The 17,592-nt window shown below is 36.1% G+C and overlaps 2 protein-coding genes, 1 long non-coding RNA gene and 1 pseudogene across 8 annotated transcripts; 3 read left to right on the top strand and 1 right to left on the bottom strand.

Annotated features, from left to right (window-relative positions):
• Positions 1–263: 263 nt before the first annotated feature.
• Positions 264–6,091, top strand: LOC148721600 (uncharacterized). The gene is made up of 2 exons (XR_015992288.1): positions 264–868; positions 1,173–6,091. It is a non-coding gene; the product is annotated as an uncharacterized LOC148721600 (long non-coding RNA).
• LOC148721598 (uncharacterized) lies at positions 1,944–15,879 on the bottom strand. Of its 5 annotated transcripts, XR_015992275.1 has the most exons (14): positions 15,740–15,879; positions 9,295–9,330; positions 5,976–6,023; positions 5,711–5,770; positions 5,500–5,538; positions 4,823–4,858; positions 4,433–4,528; positions 4,226–4,255; positions 4,046–4,081; positions 3,843–3,881; positions 3,264–3,302; positions 2,533–2,643; positions 2,242–2,295; positions 1,944–2,019 (listed from the first exon to the last, which is right to left on the bottom strand). XR_015992275.1 is itself a non-coding variant. In XM_088735376.1 (13 exons), exons 1-12 carry the CDS (start codon positions 15,855–15,857, stop codon positions 2,546–2,548), a joined length of 675 nt encoding a protein of 224 aa, XP_088591502.1. In that variant the 5' UTR covers positions 15,858–15,879; the 3' UTR covers positions 2,202–2,295; positions 2,533–2,545. The 5 variants fall into 5 exon arrangements, 1 of the variants encoding a protein (XP_088591502.1); XR_015992277.1 differs by lacking the exon at positions 3,264–3,302; XR_015992276.1 differs by lacking the exon at positions 4,823–4,858.
• Positions 9,807–12,164, top strand: LOC148721599 (zinc finger protein 862-like). Its single transcript, XM_088735380.1, has one exon. It carries the CDS (start codon positions 9,807–9,809, stop codon positions 11,892–11,894), a length of 2,088 nt encoding a protein of 695 aa, XP_088591506.1. The 3' UTR covers positions 11,895–12,164.
• A 2-nt stretch (positions 15,880–15,881) lies between the features above and the next one.
• LOC148721597 (uncharacterized) lies at positions 15,882–17,502 on the top strand (annotated as a pseudogene). Its single transcript, XR_015992279.1, has 3 exons — positions 15,882–16,112; positions 16,204–16,426; positions 16,504–17,502. The product of XR_015992279.1 is annotated as an uncharacterized LOC148721597 (transcript).
• Positions 17,503–17,592: the final 90 nt, after the last annotated feature.

Here is a 17,592-nt window from a genome sequence, read left to right as displayed (position 1 = left end):
ACCAACCGTGCGTCAGTCAAGAGCGATCAAGCACTCCAGGTAGATCCTCGAAGAATTTTTGTTTTCTCTTTAATAACAGCCGCGGGAATATAGCAGGCGACAAATTGAGGTGGAGTTACTGGTTATCAAGTGACAGATCGGTTTATTTTTAACAGGTTGTCGCCGGTTGATCGCGTGTGATACAAAAGATAATTAAGTCCCTCTTTTCGCTCGATTCGCTGGCGTGAAGGTAAGTAATTTAGGGTAGTCCATATGGGTATAAGTCCATTTAAGTAGTCCATCGAGGGTAGTTCAAGGACTGGGGGTCAGCGTACCCACCCAAAATTGTCCAACTCAGTGCAAAAGCTTTGTACGCCGTCTAGACATTTTCGGAAAATAATTTTCTGCTTATGTTTGGAAATAGGAACATATTTTCGACTGCAACAATATTTGTGGATTTTAAATATCAGCTCTTTAACACTTTTGCAGATTTCGCTAAATTTTGAAGTTCGCACAATTAGGCCCGTGTTGTTAACCGCATACCTTTGACGTTGTATTCAGCTTTGTCGGAGGAATACTGGTGAACATCAGTCTCTTAGTAACGAAGTAGTTGCTAAGGTAGTACTACTTGACCTGTATTGTGTTCTTTGGCGCAGATGGTGAATTCAACGGGTGTAACTGCGAATGGTCGTGAGAATTTCCACTATGTTTATTGTTGCATGGTGAATCACTTGTAGAAAATACAAGTGGTGGTGCCGGGTTAGAAAAGCGAAAGTCGACGTGAATTTGCGGTTGGGAATTGTTTAAAGATTGCTGTTAAATAGGATGCGAAGTAGGAAAACACTGGAATTACGAATTTTCGGACATTCGCTCATCGCATAGGGGAAAGGTAATTTTCAATGTTTAGCAAAGGTTTTATAAATGATGTTGTCAGTAGGCGTCTTGTTTTGGGCACAGCGGGATGCATGTACTGATTAAAGGTAAACTGTACGGAGGGTTGAACAGTCATATCGCTGTTGGGCTAGAAACATCTCATACTGAAGAGGACATGGTTCCCAAAATGAACGTTCTATTTTTTATTATTAGTTTACATTATAATTTGTAACACTTTGATTTTTACATATTATTAACTTTGATTAAAAACGAAACGAACTTAACGGAATTACAATTAACTTACAACCTTTTTAATTTAGGGTGGTAACTCAACGTGGAAATGACTGGTCTCCATATGCTGCTGAAAGAGAAAATAAGTAGGTTTTAGAAATCTAAAGAAAACGCAAATATGGTGTCAAATGATGTGCAGTATGTTTTGTCGACCCTGGGGGATGGAGAAAAATTTACCAAGCTTGTCTTGTGTCAGGCACATTAATTGATGACATTGGATGAGGAGTCCCAGAAACTCACGGCAATTAATACGTATAAATGTGTATTCCAGTGCATTATACAGCACTCCTTGGAATCTCATCTGCACCGGGCTTTTTTCAAGAGAATGATGGAAAACTTCGTGCAGAATATTCTACTTGTCATTTTATGCGTAGTTGACATAATTTTGTAATCAGTGGAAAAAACAATGACAATCTCATGCAGAATTTAGAAGTACAAGTAAAGAAACTGTCAACAGCTGGAGTGAGGTTAAGAGGAGACAATTCCTTTGTCAAGGTGTTGCAAGTTATCTATTTTGATCATGTCATAAATGGCAGTGGCATCAAGCCAGTAGTGCGGGGTGGAAGTCATACGTACAGAATTATCCGACACCTGAAAATGTTACTCAGTTACACACATTCCTGGGAATGGTGAACCATTATTTTTGTTTCATATCAAATCCAAATATCAGTCCAGCCCGAGAACCACTATACAAATTGCCTAGATATGGTTAATGGCATGGTGATATCTGTTATGTGGATTATGAAACTGTACATGATGGTATAGAGTACAATAATATGAACAATTAAGCAGAATGTTACCTGTTTAATGCTAGTTTGCTTCACTGTTGGTGGAAGCTGTTGCTTTATTAATGTTTTCAAGATTTGATGTGGCAAACTAAAACAAAAGAAATCATTGATAAAAAGAGTATAACAGAAGGAAAAAAATTATATTTAAGGTGGGTGTTAAAAATTTCACAATCTGTTGTATGAATATTGTTTGGTCTAGTTTGAGGAATGTGGAATTTTGTTTGTAGGTAACTATCAATGACAAGGAGTTTTCAATTTTGTTGTAATTGAGGTTGAATTTCATAGTTAACTACATTTGGTGGACACTTACTCCTTTGCAAACCTCCAACATTTGTTGTACAAACAATCGGTCTTGTCTTGAGGTCTGTGAAACATAAAAGATAGCGTGCAAGTGAAATCATGTGATTCATACCTGTGGTTGACAAATGTGAGTCATCTGTTTATTTTATTTTTTCAATGAAGTAGTGTATGAATTAGATAATAGCAGCACAATTCAGTTTTCAAATTTTGTTTCAAATTTAAGTTTCTATGATATGTTACTATTATTTAGCTTGATTGCTAATTTTCAATTCTAGGAATAACTAACAGAATTTTTAGTTACCAAGGCTGATGGTTCAGCATAATGATTGCTGATCCATTCTAGTTGGACATTCACTTTTGACAAGCTTTGTATCATTGATACCATTGTGTTTAATCTTTTGGAACTGATGAGCTATAATGTAAATGAAAGAGTATCGTTAATGAAATATTCGAGTTATATGTGTATTTATAAGCTATTTAGGTGATTGATGAGAAACAAGTATCACATAGTTTTGGAGAAAGTTAAAGGAATGATTATGAAGTATAGGGTATTTTTTGATAGTCAATGAACAAAGTATTTTTATTACCTTTTGACTCCCTTAAACTCCTAGATAAGAAAAATAAGCAACTTCTCCCTAAACCATATATAGATCATGCAAGAAGCAGGTAATGAGAATACTCAAACTTAACTGGCAGATGTTGTCAGTTGTTTTCAACCAATACTAAATTTGTGTAATTTAGTTACAAGGAAATATATAGTAGCTAGAGTGTTTCTTTTAGATCTTTAGAGTCAAACTCAAGAATACATTTTAACTTCAGTTTTGAAGAGGAAGTTAAGTAAAATATTGAAATGTGTATGACTTGTGAACAGTAGCCTAGGGTATTTTTGGATAGAATTGCTTTGTTTGTTGTCATACAATAGTCAGTAACCTATGAGTTCTAGGATGTTTTTGGATTTACTGACATAATTTTCATGCAGTTAGTTACCTATCATGTAGAAGATATATTTAACGTCTAGATGAATTTACTTACCTTCTTGGGAACCAGTGCGACGCCTGTGACGTACTGCATCTAAAAAATGTTTGTACAGAAATGTTTGACATTTAGAGTTGATACAGTAATTATTGAGAATTTTTTCGTAGTCAATGAACAAAGTATTTTATTACCTTTTGACTCCCTTAAACTCCCAGATAAGAAAAATAAGCAACTTTTCCCTAAACCAGCTATAGATCATGCAAGAAGCAGGTAATGAGAATACTCAAACTTAACTGGCAGATGTGTTCAGTTGTTTTCATCCAATACTAAATCTGTGTAATTTAGTTACAAGGAAATATATAGTAGCTAGAGTGTTTCTTTTTAGATCTTTAGAGTCAAACTCAAGAATACATTTTAACTTCAGGTTTGAAGAGGAAGTTAAGTAAAATATTGAAATGTGTATGGCTTGTGAACAGTAGCCTAGGGTATTTTTGGATAGAATTGCTTTGTTTGTTGTCATACAAGAGTCAGTAACCTATGAGTTCTAGGATGTTTTGGATTTACTGACATAATTTTCATGCAGTTAGTTTCCTATCGTGTAGAAGATATATTTAATGTGTTGATGAATTTACTTACCTTCTTGGGAACCAGTGCGACGCCTGTGACGTATTGCATCTAAAAATGTTTGTACAGAAATGTTTGACATTTAGAGTTGATACAGTAATTATCGAGACTATCACTCTTAGTGTAGATAGACTGAACTGCCTTGAAACAATAGTATTATTTGTATATAAGGAGAATTTAGTCTTGAAAAGTATTAAATGCAATGATATTCTTACGTTGCAAACGCCTCAAAGACCTTTCAGTAACATGTTCTGTAAAAAATCAAAGGTAATATCAATCATAGGATAATTGGTTGATGGCATACAAAATTTTCCAATTTGACATTGTAACTTGCTAGGTCTATGTTACCCAAAGTTGTGGTGGGAAAGTAGGTGTTAAATTGATGGGTACATTACCTTTATTGTTTCTTCTTCTGTTTGCTGGTTCTTTGGAATGGAAATATGTAGTCAGTAATAAAGCAATTGACGACTATATTTGAGAGACATTACATTATGCATTTGTGATAATCGGCAATATGTTTTGAGAATTTGTGCTTTTCTTTTGAGTCACACAAGAGTGATGGGGGGATTACTTTTTAAGGTGTTGAATTTATTGAGCATTACCTGGGTTGTGGTGTTGAACATGCTGGCACATGGCATTCACCACAGATGAACTATTTGGTCTGATAAACTCTACTACTTCACATTCTGCAACGTATTCTGTAAGAAAGTTATAGAGATATATAGTCAGCAGTGGTACGAAGTTAAAGTTCCTGCATTTAATTATTATAATTGTTCATTAAAGTTGTTGTTGCAGGTGCATTATTATGGATAAAACACCATTTGCAAGAAACTCTATAAGAAGTTCTAGAAATTTTTGGTCAGTGATAAATGTAATTGATATGAGTTCGTTGTCAAGGAAATGATTGAGGAAAAATATCAATTGCAGAGTAATAGGTTGATTGAATACAGAGGGCAATGTTGTTTATGTCTTGTAATAATGTGGACATGAACCTGTGTTGGTTGCTGGTGTTGCTAATGGATGATGTTCTGTACAAAAATTAAAGAAGTATGTAGTCAGTAAGGATGTAATTGACAACTATATTTTGTAGCATATTACATAGTGCATCTGATTATTACCTAAGTAATTTGCAGCATATTTAGAGAATTTGTGCTTTTCTTTTGAGGAGTTTTGCAGTAAGGTTGAGGGGAATCTTAGAATGTTGAATTAATTTGAGCATTGTTCCTTGTGTTGTTGTTTTGAATTTGTTTGTGCATGAGGATGCACAAATCAGCATTTGCAAGAACCTCTGTAAGAAAGTATTAAAAATATTTGAGCAGTGACAATGTAATTGATATGAATTCATTGTTAAGAAGAGGATTGAAGTATTGAAAGTAAAATGTTAATCACAGGGTAACTAGTTGATTAAATACAGAGTTCTCCAAATTGCCATTCAAAATCGCTGGCCCTACAGTATGTTATAGGAGAGTGGAAGAGGGGGGTGGGTGGGTGGGTTGGAATGATTAAGTCCTTAATGATGAGTTACTCTGTGTGTTGTCTGTTCCATTCAGACTTATTGGTTGATTGAATACAAAGTTCTCCAAAGTGACACTGCAAGTTACCATCCCTAGGGTGCTGGAGGGACAAGAGGGGTGGAAATGCTCAAGTCTTGAAATGATGAACAGATTACCTTCTTCGTTTGCTCTTTCCTCGAAAGATGCAGCATATTCTGTAAGAAAATAATAGGAATATGTTGTCAATGACCTTACTATCAAACATAATTGTGGTGCATTTCTTTATATTATAATTCACAATATATTTTAAGAAGTTGTGCTTTAATTGTTGTGATTTGTGCGAGGATGTAAGAGGTTTTCAAAGTGTTGAATATATTTTCACATTACCTCTTTGGTGGTCATCAACTTGTTGAAAATTCAACAAAGATGTTGAGTTAACGAGATATTCTGTAATAAGGTATTAGAAGTATCAATCAATGATATGTAATTGATATTGATTCAATGCCAACGAAATGATTGAAAAGATTTCAGAACAATAAGTATTATAGGTTAATTAGTTGATTGAAAACATTAAACTTATGTTGTAAATTATTACCTTAAATTGTGCAAGGAAGAGGGGAATGTTGAGGTGTTGAATTGAGCAGCATATTACCTGTGTTATTTGTTTTGTATGCTTCGCACTGATAAGTTATTGGATACTCTGTAAGAAAATAATCCATTACAAGAATATACTTAAGAAAGAAAATAAAGGGTTTTTGTTTTAAGGTGTTGAGTTTTGGGGTCTTTGTTTTTGGTAGAAACTATGGTGGGCTAGGACAAAACACTGACCCCCCCTCTTAATTTCACTGGAAATCATGAATTGAAGCTAATGATAACAACCTAACGCTACAAAATTACGATATAATAATACACTCACCTCTTAAATTCCAAAATGGCGGAAGATGGTTGATCTGTTGTCTGTTGTCTGTTGTCTGCCATGACATCCAAACTCGTTTTACCACAATTGTTAGTTCTCCTACACTCATAAACAAGTGGCAAATGTGTCAAAACATTGTGTACTGCGTTGTATACGTTTCCACCGTTTTTCTTCAACCAAAGCGTAACAAACTGGAAGTTTGAAGTGTTTACAACCTTGACTGCGGCACCTGGAACTGACAACCTGTAGACCTTTCCTTTGAAACTTTTGGACCTTTCCGTTTTTCCGTTGGAGGTTTCATTTATTTTTTCTTCTTTTTTGGTGGAACGCAGTTCTCATTTGCCACTTGTTTTATGAGCATAGGAGAACTAGCAATTGTGGTAAAACGAGTTTGGACTATGGCAGAGTCGTGGTATTAAGCAGATTGACCATCTTCCGCCATTTTGGAATTTAAGAGGTGAGTGTGTTGTTATATTGTAGTTTTGTATCGTTAGGTTGTTATCGTTAGCTTCAATTCATGATTTCTAGTGAATTAAAGAGGGGGTCAGTTGACCTGGGTTCAGTGTTTTCTCCTAGCTTTGCAGCCAGTTTTCCACTTGAAGTTGTTGTTACAGTTTTGTTTTTAGTTCAAAGTGAACTATCCATTTCTGAAATATTTACTTTTCTGTTTCAATAAAAGGAAACCAATTAACTGTCAAACAGACAACAATGATTGGAAGTTGAGTGATAATGTCTATTCTTGGCCCAAAATATTGTGTATGTACTTCTTCCAGTGCCTTAATAGGCCATTTTACAGTTGTGTACTTAGTTGCCAAGCCTTTGATTCAGAGTGAGGCTAAAGATGACCTTGTTGTGATAGAGACCTGTATCTACTTAGCATGATAACAAAATGATTTACATTTGAAAGACAGCAAGGTTTGTATCATAACAAGGTCATCTCTAGCCTCACTCCCATTCAAAGGCTTGGCAACCAAGCACACAACTGTAAAATGGACTATTAGCTATTTATATAATTCCTCTTCAATGTTTGTTTGCACTATTTTAATTTTATCTTCAACTGTGTCAGTCTTGATATTCAACCCAATGGCAGGCAGATTTTGTACGTCTAACACGTGATTCAGGTTTCAATCGAGGAATTTTATTGATGAATGGACAGAACATCTTTTTACAATTTATTTTCGGCTGTTATTTGTAGGGACCAGGTGGAGAACTAAATAGAGTTTGTGCTTATGCAAAGCGTGAAAAATGAAGAGCATACTTATTGATTCAACTTCGTTTAAGAGTGGTTAAATTCACCCCACTGGCTCCATCGTCAGAAATATCTTTGTTCACAATTATTCGCGCAATAAGTCACTCGTGTGTGACAAGCATGCGCATTAATTTACCGCTGTTCGCGTGTTGGAGGAACAATTTCACAATCCAGCGTGAATGAGTTTAGTTAGGTAGCAACATGAATTTATGCCTTCTGGACCATTAGTAATGTGAACCAATGGAGGTTAATGTTATGAAAAGCTCTGAAGGGTAAGCACTACTCTTTTCATCCGGCATAGTTTTAAGTGTAAGCAGCCGTCACGAAGTTCGCCACTATCTTAAGAATCTTCTACAACGGTCAGCCCGTGAATTGACTGTTTCTGCTACATATTTTATTAGCGTGTTCAGTGAAATACGTGACGGAGAAAGTCGTCAGAAAGTTTTTTTAAACAAGAGGAAGGCACAATTTTAGCGTTAAAGTTTTCACACCTTTGGGGGAACATGTCAAAGTATGTCAAAACTGAAAAACTCAGAGTTTCGATCGCTAATGGACATGGACTCTTATTTGTTTTTTGTTACTCCATTGACATTCTAGTTTAAAACAATGTAACGATAGGCGTGGCAGACCTTTAGTTGATTTCCAACGAGGGGAAATTTGATGACAACGGTTCCTTTTTTTTTTTAACTTCATTTAAGACCGCCTTAGACACTCCGCGGCAAAAGTCAGTTGTTGCTTATAAACTGCGAGTAACGAAGTGTGTTCAAACCATGTGCCTTCATTTGTTTCGATAAGATTCTTGCGGCATTGGCGCCGAATTTGTTTACTTATTGTGCTTACAGCCACGCCTCCTTTTCCTGACATGGACTCTTATTTGTTTTTAGTTACTCTATTGACATTCTAGTATAAAACGAAGAACGACAGCAATTGTCTTTGAGTGCCACTGAAATCAGATGTTTACGCAATTGAAATTCATGGTGCAAGATGTTTTGCTGCAACAAACTCTCGGGGAGTCATTTATGTTGACATGTTGTAAAGGGCTTCACAATTTGGCGGGCTTAATAATTCAGTCGTGAATAACTCGGGTGTATTTCAATACTTAAGCAAAGTTTTTCTTGGAAAGTTTAGTTAACTTAATGTCACGGAAAAAAAAAATTGGCCCTCGAAGGTTTGCCATATGCTCAAAGTGACTGGCTGAAAACAGTAAAAAGATTGAGTGCGTATACTCATTAGCCACTCTCTCAAAGGAAAAACACAAGAATAAGACTTCGTTAAACGTAAATATTCTTTTTTTGTATTTTAGAAAGTCGCAAAGATCACAAACATCTGTAAGTGACATTGTGTATTATGTTGTGGAAACAATTACGTTCGACTGGATAGTGATGTCATCTAGTTTGGATTCTTCGAATTTATCGCTACGTACTTTTCTAAGCCTTTTTATCTTTTAATTTCATCCTCGTGACACAGTGGTCGTCACTTGAATTACTATTGCCTTTGCAAACACGTTTCCGAAACGTGTTCTGGAAACAACGCTGTTATCGTCAACTGTTTTTTTTTGGTCGAATTGTGAGAACAACAAATTTGGCATGGATATATAAATAGTTGCATTGACACACCGAAAATATAAAGAGGGGATGGCGTTGAATTCTGTGAAAAGACCTACAATGCAAAAGGCCATTTAAAAACAATAATTCTTTCAAGTTTGCCAATCAAAAAAAAAATTTTTTTTTACAAATTTGTGCTGTTATTCGTTTTCTATCACGCAAAGAAAAGGAAAAGAAGATTAAACAAAGTAAATGATCTTACCTTCATTGTTTTCCGGTTCTGATTTAACGTTGAATTCTTTGAATGAACAAAAAATGCGTAACGTTATCAATGACGTAACAACTCAATTGACTAAAAAAAAACGAATTTTTTTGTTTCCAAAGTACGGAAACAACCATTTCGACCACTGCCAGGGCTCGAACTTGGCGGTGGTCTACTAGCCAAATACCAGTAGATTTTGAGTTTTGGCTAGTGGATTTTCTCATCTGCTAGCCATCTTGGCTAGTTAATTTTCGCCTCTATAAATAACTTAAGTCTTCAAACATTTTCAAAATTCTTTCATTTCAACAACTGGCATGAAATAAAAAAAAGAAAAATAACTCTATATTCGAAAAATAATTCTTTGTTTCGTTACAAGTCCGTGTTCGTTCGCCGCCATATTGACTTGCTTGATCGAGGAAACATGGGATCAAGTCACATACCCATGATGCAATGCTATCAAAAAACGCTTGTCCGCCATTTTGAAATGCCACGCGTGATTGCTCTCGTTAAGTATGGATATCAGGGCATTTCTGTCGTCATCAAAATCCTCTGAATCATCTCAAACATCTACAACTTCCACTTCAAAGAGAGCAATTGATGATTCTTCGACATCTCAATCTTCATCGAAACGAAAGTTCGTACGGTCGTGGTTGAAAGACTTCACATGGCTAACGTACGACTCAGAAGGAAACCGGATGTTTTGCAAATTTTGTAGAGACAATCCAACTTGCAGTGACTCATCCTCTACCTTCGTGTCTGGCAGTCAGAATTTTAAAATAGAATCTGTGAGAAGCCACGAAACTTCAACTGGTCATACACGTTGTGTTGCGGCTGCTAAAGTTTCTGAGAATCCACAGCTAGCTCCTTTACCACGCGCTCTGTTGTCAATGTCAAAAGAAGTCTCTCAGAAGATGGAAAGATTGTTTGATATAGCTTATTTTGTTGCAAAGAGGGAAATGCCATTTACAAGCTTTCCCCACCTGTGCAAACTTGGAATGAAACACGGAGTTGAGCTTGGAAACACCTACATTAATGACAAAGCATGCAAAACGTTTGTAACGGCTATTGCAGGACAATTAAAGCATGAACTTTCAAGCAAGCTTCAGTCATCAAAGTTCATAAGTGTAATGGCAGACAGTGCATGTGATGTTGGAGTACGTGAGGTAGAAGATGTTTATGTATGTCATTTGGTTAAAGGTGAGATAGAAAATGCATTTGTGGGGCTGAAGGCTTGTGAAAACAGCAAAGCAGCTGGAATCAAAGCAGCTGTGGAAACTGCTATGACAGAGGTGTGTAGGGATTGGAAAGAGAAGACAGTGGCCCTGGGAGCAGATGGAGCAAATGTTATGCTTGGAGAAATAAGTGGTGTTTATGGCTTGCTTAAACAAGAAATTCCTCACATTATTAAGGTACACTGCGTTGCACATAGGTTGGAACTTTCATTTGCAGACACCTTGTCAGATGTTCCAGTTCTTAAAGATGTCAAAGAAATGCTTCAAGGTATTTGGAAGCACTATCATTATTCTGCAAAGGCAGTCCGTGAGCTTAAAGAACTAGCTGAGAGTATGGAAGTGCGAGCATATAAGGCAATCAAAGCAGACGGTACAAGGTGGGTACCACATATGCAAAGAGCACTGAATATTCTCTTGTCAAAGAACTTTCAAGTTGTAGTTTTGCACTTCCAACATACCTCACAAGCAAGGAATGCCAGTAACCAGATGCAAGGAAGGGCTGTGAATTACAGCAAAAAATTCACAAGCTACAAATTTGTTGCCATCATGCATCTGTTACTTGACATCGTAGATGCACTTTCCAAAGTGAGTCTTAGCTTCCAGGAGGATGGAATAACAATCTCAAGAGTTCAAGATAACTTAACTGCCCTTTTAGCAAAACTTGAATCTTTCAAGGAAAGACCTGGTCAGCAACTAAACTCTTTCCTTACGGAAGTAGGGGATGGCAACACATTTAAGGGCATAGAGCTTCAAAGGGATGCAGACAGGCAGGCTATTAATGCTATCCAGGCATCTGCGGTGAATGCTGCCATGACATTCATCCAAGAGAGGTTTGAAGGGATGGAAACAGATCCAGTATTCTCAGCAGCAGCTGTCTTGACAAAGCACCGAGGTTGGCCAGTTACAGACAGGCATCGGCTGCTCTTACATGGCGAAAATGAAATCCAGACACTACATGGTCATTTTCAGGTACCTCTAGAGCAGCACAACTTCAGTCTGCATGACTGTCTTGATGAATGGATGAGTCTGAAATTCCATGTACAGCGAGTTAGAGCAGAACTTGAACTCAGGCAAAGCGAATTCTGGAAGAACAAATTTATGTTTTGCAAAGATGATTATCCAAACCTGCTAATTTTAGTGGAACTATGTCTTGTAATTCCTTGCCAGACTGCTTGCTGCGAGCGGGGAAACTCTTGCATGAACAGAATCATGACTGACTGGAGGTCAACCTTGAATGTTTCTACTATTGATGAGTTGATGAGAATAGCTGTCAGTGGACCTTCTCATGAGGACTATACTGCAGTTCTAGCAGTTGGGCGCTGGCTGGAGGAGTCAGAACGGAGCAGACGGCCTACATTGATGGACTGATCATTGCCTTCAATGATCATTCCTACCACTTGGGAACACCTAATTAACTGTTTTATAATACAGAACACTACTAGGGTACTAGGCATTTTGAATGAGCAGCTGCTGTTTGCAGCTAGAAGCTTAAGTCACACAAAGAAGTAATGTCTGCAGCAATACATGCACAGTTGGGTTTTATTGTTGTCGAGGTAATTGGAATAACGAACAAGCATGAACACATACAATGAATTTTATGTACAGTTGTATAATAAATTGATTACAGTTTGATAGCAACAGCAGTTTTACATTTTTTTGTGTTTGTTTAATCTATAAAAATGATAGTATTGTGCTGTACACTTGCCTAGTAGAAATGCATTTTTGGCTAGTGAATCCCGACCATGTACTAGCCATTCGACTATTAACTTCAAAAGTTAAGTTCGAGCCCTGCAACAAAAACTCTTTGCCTATCAATGAATAAATATTTGAGTAGAGAACATTTCCAACACAAAGAATATTATCCATTTTTGTACTATCCCATTCTTGTTCAAAGCAACTATTAATTGTATTAAACACAACTGCAACTACACTATTTGCTGCACATTGTTTTCCAGCATTAGCACCAAACAATTTTATATTTCCTTGATGAAAACTGCCTGTAACTGTCTTCTGACAATCAGGATTATTTCTTGCAACACCGTTTGTTCCATTAATATTGAATGCCTTCTGTCCTTCTTTGTTCTTTTCACTTATTTGCTCCAACTTTGCATTTCTATCACTTCCAATAACAGCTTTCACATCACATTCTTCAGATATTGTCAAATCTCCTTGCTTTAATAACATTCTATTTCTTTCTTTATATTTGTCTCTTCTTTCTTTTAACCTTACAAGTTTGTCATGTGCTGTTTCATTTTGCCTTTTATATTTATTTCTTTCTCTCACTGCATGCAATTTTATAGAACACTTTGTCTCTCTCACATTATTTGAATCAGTCACCTTTTTCTCACACAGATAATCTGTTCCTGCAATGGACACTTCTCCTGACTCCACAATTCTTTCAGACAGCTCTTCAATAGAAGGTGTAACAATTTGTCCCTCTGGTATTACCAATACCTGTTTCTTTAACATTCTATTTCTTTCTGTATATTTGACTCTTCTTTCTTTTAACCTTGCATTTCTATCATGTTCTGTTTCATTTTTCCTTTTACACTTATTTCTGTCTCTCATTGTTTTCAGCCTCAAAGAACTCTTTGGCTCTCCAATATTATTTATTGTTACCGCCCCTTTCTCATGAACAACATTTACTTCACTGCCCACCTTACTTGATCTGACATCATTTTGATGCTCCTCTCCGGTATAAGATTCTTCAACAACCTTGTCTGACATTAGTCGAGAAACATTCACACCAACTATATCAAATGGAACAACTCTACTATCTGAATAAAAGTTTCGTAAATAATAAACTAATTCCTCTAAACTACAAAATTCAAGTAAAACAGATGTTCCCTTGACACATGCACAGCCACATGAATCTCGTGAATGACCATCAAACAATTTTAAATTGTTTCTAGAAAACAATATAGCAACAGTATTACAGAATATTGTCAATAGGCAAGCACCAAACTCCATTTTGAGAAACCTCAATGCTTCTAATAAACAAAAATAACAATCCCTTGTTTCTGTTAAATTGACATCACCACCCATGTTCATACTGTAAAATAACTGATATGTTCCATCATCTAAACATAAAAAAGGGGGTAGTTCACTTAACAACAAAAACTCTTTGCCTATCAATGAATAAATATTTGAGTAAAGAACATTTCCAATATAAAGAATATTATCCATTTTTGTACTATCCCATTCTTGTTCAAAGCAATTACTAATTGTATTAAACACAACTGCAACTACACTATTTGCTGCACATTGTTTTCCAGCATTAGCACTAAACAATTTTATATTTCCTTGATGAAAACTGCCTGTAACTGTCTTCTGACAATCAGGATTATTTCTTGCAACACCATTTGTTCCATTAATATTGAATGCCTCCTGTCCTTCTTTGTTCTTTTCACTTATTTGCTCCAACTTTGCATTTCTATCACTTCCAATAACAGCTTTCACATCACATTCTTCAGATATTGTCAAATCTCCTTGCTTTAATACCATTCTATTTCTTTCTTTATGTTTGTCTCTTCTTTCTTTTAACCTTACAAGTTTGTCATGTGCTGTTTCATTTTGCCTTTTATATTTATTTCTTTCTCTCACTGCATGCAATTTTATAGAACACTTTGTCTCTCTCACATTATTTGAATCAGTCACCTTTTTCTCACATAGATAATCTGTTCCTGCAATGGACACTTCTCCTGACTCCACAATTCTTTCAGACAGCTCTTCAATAGAAGGTGTAACAATTTGTCCCTCTGGTATTACCAATGCCTGTTTCTTTAACGTTCTATTTCTTTCTGTATATCTGACTCTTCTTTCTTTTAACCTTGCATTTCTATCATGTTCTGTTTCATTTTTCCTTTTACACTTATTTCTGTCTCTCATTGTTTTCAGCCTCAAAGAACTCTTTGGCTCTCCAATATTATTTATTGTTACTGCCCCTTTCTCATGAACAACATTTACTTCAATGTCCACCTTACTTGATCTGACATCATTTTGATGCTCCTCTCTGGTATAAGATTCTTCAACAACCTTGTCCGACATTAGTCGAGAAACATTCACACCAACTATATCAAATGGAACAACTCTACTATCTGTATAAAAGTTTTGTAAATAATAAACTAATTCCTCTAAACTACAAAATTCAAGTAAAACAGATGTTCCCTCGACACATGCATTGCCACATGAATCTCGCGAATGACCATCAAACAATTTTAAATTGTTACAAGAAAACAATATAGCAACAGTATTACAGAATATTGTCAATAGGCAAGCACCAAACTCCATTTTGAGAAACCTCAATGCTTCTAATAAACAAAAATAACAATCTCTTGTTTCTGTTAAATTGACATCACCACCCATGTTCATACTGTAAAATAACTGATATGTTCCATCATCTAAACATAAAAAAGGGGGTAGTTCACTTAACAACAAAAACTCTTTGCCTATCAATGAATAAATATTTGAGTAAAGAACATTTCCAATACAAAGAATATTATCCATTTTTGTACTATCCCATTCTTGTTCAAAGCAATTACTAATTGTATTAAACACAACTGCAACTATACTATTTGCTGCACATTGTTTTCCAGCATTAGCACCAAACAATTTTATATTTCCTTGATGAAAACTGCCTCTGACTGTCTTCTGACGACCAGCATAGTTTCTTGGACCAGGATTTGTTTTGATGTCATTAGAAATGCTAATTATTTTATGTAAGGCATGATGCTCTCTGTTTCTGAAAACCTTGTAGCATTGGCTCTTACCAGCCTTTTGATTATTCGGCATATATACATTTTTTTTCACCTTCGAATTCACCCTTTTCAAAAAGTATTTCAAAAAAATACCTTCCTTTCGAATAAAACTTCTGTTGTAAAGTACTGACGACTTTGGAACACGACCCAAACTCTGTCTTTTTAAGACAGACCTTTTCTTCTTTTTCTGAAACAACACCTTTAAATTTTTCGAGATCCTCGATGGCTCCCTATGTCTTAAATTAAATCGTCTTCGGAAACCGCTACTCCGTCCTCTCAAACTAAAAATCGAATACCTCGACCTCTCCCCTTTGAAGTAATCATCCAAATTTCCGTTTCTGGCGGAATAGGAAATCTTCTCATCATTAGTCCCCACCAACATTTCACACGAATCACAGGGATGAAATGAAATTTGGTTAGTTTCAATAGACTCAAAGACTTCTCCACTTTTAATACCTGTGAACATTGATATGACCTCTCCCTGCGTACGTTCAGTCCCAACAATCCATTTGTTTACACTTAACTCCTCAATCTCCTTATTCTCAACATTATTTATTCGTTTTTCATGAACCATTCGCCTTTGTCACGGTATCGCCATCTTGAAAATGACGTAATGCTTTTTGGCATGAAAACGAGGTCATGCGTGGTTCTTGACACACTGAACACTCGAGCGATCATGCCGAACAAAGATCACTGTTGTGTTCCTAAGTGCAATAACAATAGATCAAAAGTGCAGTCTAATATAACCTTTCATCAATTCCCGAAAGACAAAGACTTAAGAAGACAGTGGATTATAAAAATTAAGCGTGATGTCGGCCGGTCCTTCAAGGTAAATGGCCTTTTATATATCATAGTTCAGTTTAGCGTCGTTTCAGCGTTGTTTATATAGCAAACCTTATATTTTTTCCGATATCTTTCAGATAACCAACAGTACAAGAGTTTGCTCTGATCATTTTAAACCCACAGATATAAAAAAAACGCTAACAGGAAAAAGTGTACTCGTTAATGGTGCTGTACCATCCGTTTTTGAATGGACAACTTTATCAAAGAAACGAAAGTCACCAACGAAACGCGAATGCACAACACGTACTAACACAACCGAGATTGATGTCGTGGATAATATACAGCCAATCTCCTCTACAGGTATTTATTTTTTATGAAATCGTACTTTAGGCCCGCCCTAAATATTTCTGAACATGTTATTTTCTACATTCCCACAGTCGAAATTGGGCCCATCGAAGATTCAAGCGTAGACGAAAATGTCATCGATACTAGCAGCCACATGGAGGACTCCACCGTAACTACTGACACCACAATCATAACACCTACTGTCAACCTACATGATTATTTATTTACTGAACCCGAAAAGCCTGTAGAAGAGCTACTTGAGGCAGCGCAAGCTCGTATCGAACAATTAGAACAGCTGCTTTCAAAACAATCTTTTTACAGACAACTGAAAGGGATGTCAGACAAACGCGTTAGATTCCATACTGGCTTTTCGTCATTTGCTATTTTTGTGAGTACCTTCAATGCCCTTAGACCCACAGCTGAAAGTATGTTTTCATGGTCCCAAGTACAGAGAGCACGAGCAAAAAGTGGGAAAGATATAAGTAACATGAGAGACACTCTCAAGACATGCAAACTTAGCTTATTTGATCAGTTTTATTTATGCATTACTAAGCTGAGGCTGGGTACTTTTAATGAGAAACTAGCCAGTGAATTTGATATTTCTATTTCAACTGTGAGTAGAGTTTTTATTTCTTGGGTTAACTTTCTCTATTTTGTTTTGGGAACCATTCCTATATGGCCCTCACGGGCAAAAATTGACAAACATATGCCTAAGTGTTTTAAATTGTTATATCCTAAATGCCGTGGTATTATTGATGCCTCAGAGATAAAGGTACAAGCACCATCTAGTATGGTTTTGAATAGCAATTGCAATTCATCATATAAGAGCCACACAACTTACAAAGGCAATGTTGTAATATCTCCATCTGGGGAAATTATTCATGTAAGTTCTCTTTTTGAAGGAAGTATTTCTGACAAGGAGCTTGTTAAGCAATCAGGTTTGTTGAATTTACTTGAGCCAGGTGATCAAATAATGGCTGATAAAGGATTTACTATAGAGGATCTATTAAAGCCAATAGGTTGTGGAGTAGCAATGCCTGCCTTTTTGTCAAGTAAGGGTCAATTTTCAAAGAAAGAACTTTCAACCAGTAAACAGATACATAATTTAAGAGTCCATGTGGAAAGGGCCATAAGAAGGGTGAAAGAGTTTCACTATTTTGATAAAGTTATACCTCTTACAG

Source organism: Stylophora pistillata, chromosome 10 (assembly GCF_964205215.1).
Source record: "Stylophora pistillata chromosome 10, jaStyPist1.2, whole genome shotgun sequence".
Taxonomy (NCBI): domain Eukaryota; kingdom Metazoa; phylum Cnidaria; class Anthozoa; order Scleractinia; family Pocilloporidae; genus Stylophora; species Stylophora pistillata.
This window is presented reverse-complemented; position numbering and strand designations above follow the sequence as displayed.

Excerpts from the sequence above, each read along its gene's own strand:
- LOC148721599 (XM_088735380.1), top strand. The coding sequence starts at position 9,807 with ATGGATATCAGGGCATTTCTGTCGTCATCAAAATCCTCTGAATCATCT.
- LOC148721598 (XM_088735376.1), bottom strand. The coding sequence starts at position 15,857 with ATGGTTCATGAAAAACGAATAAATAATGTTGAGAATAAGGAGATTGAG. Across the intron at positions 4,082-4,225 it reads CAGAAGAAGAAACAATAAAG|AACATGTTACTGAAAGGTCT; the intron begins GTAATGTACCCA and ends GATTTTTTACAG. Across the intron at positions 3,882-4,045 it reads GTCTTTGAGGCGTTTGCAAC|ATGCAATACGTCACAGGCGT; the intron begins GTAAGAATATCA and ends AAACATTTTTAG.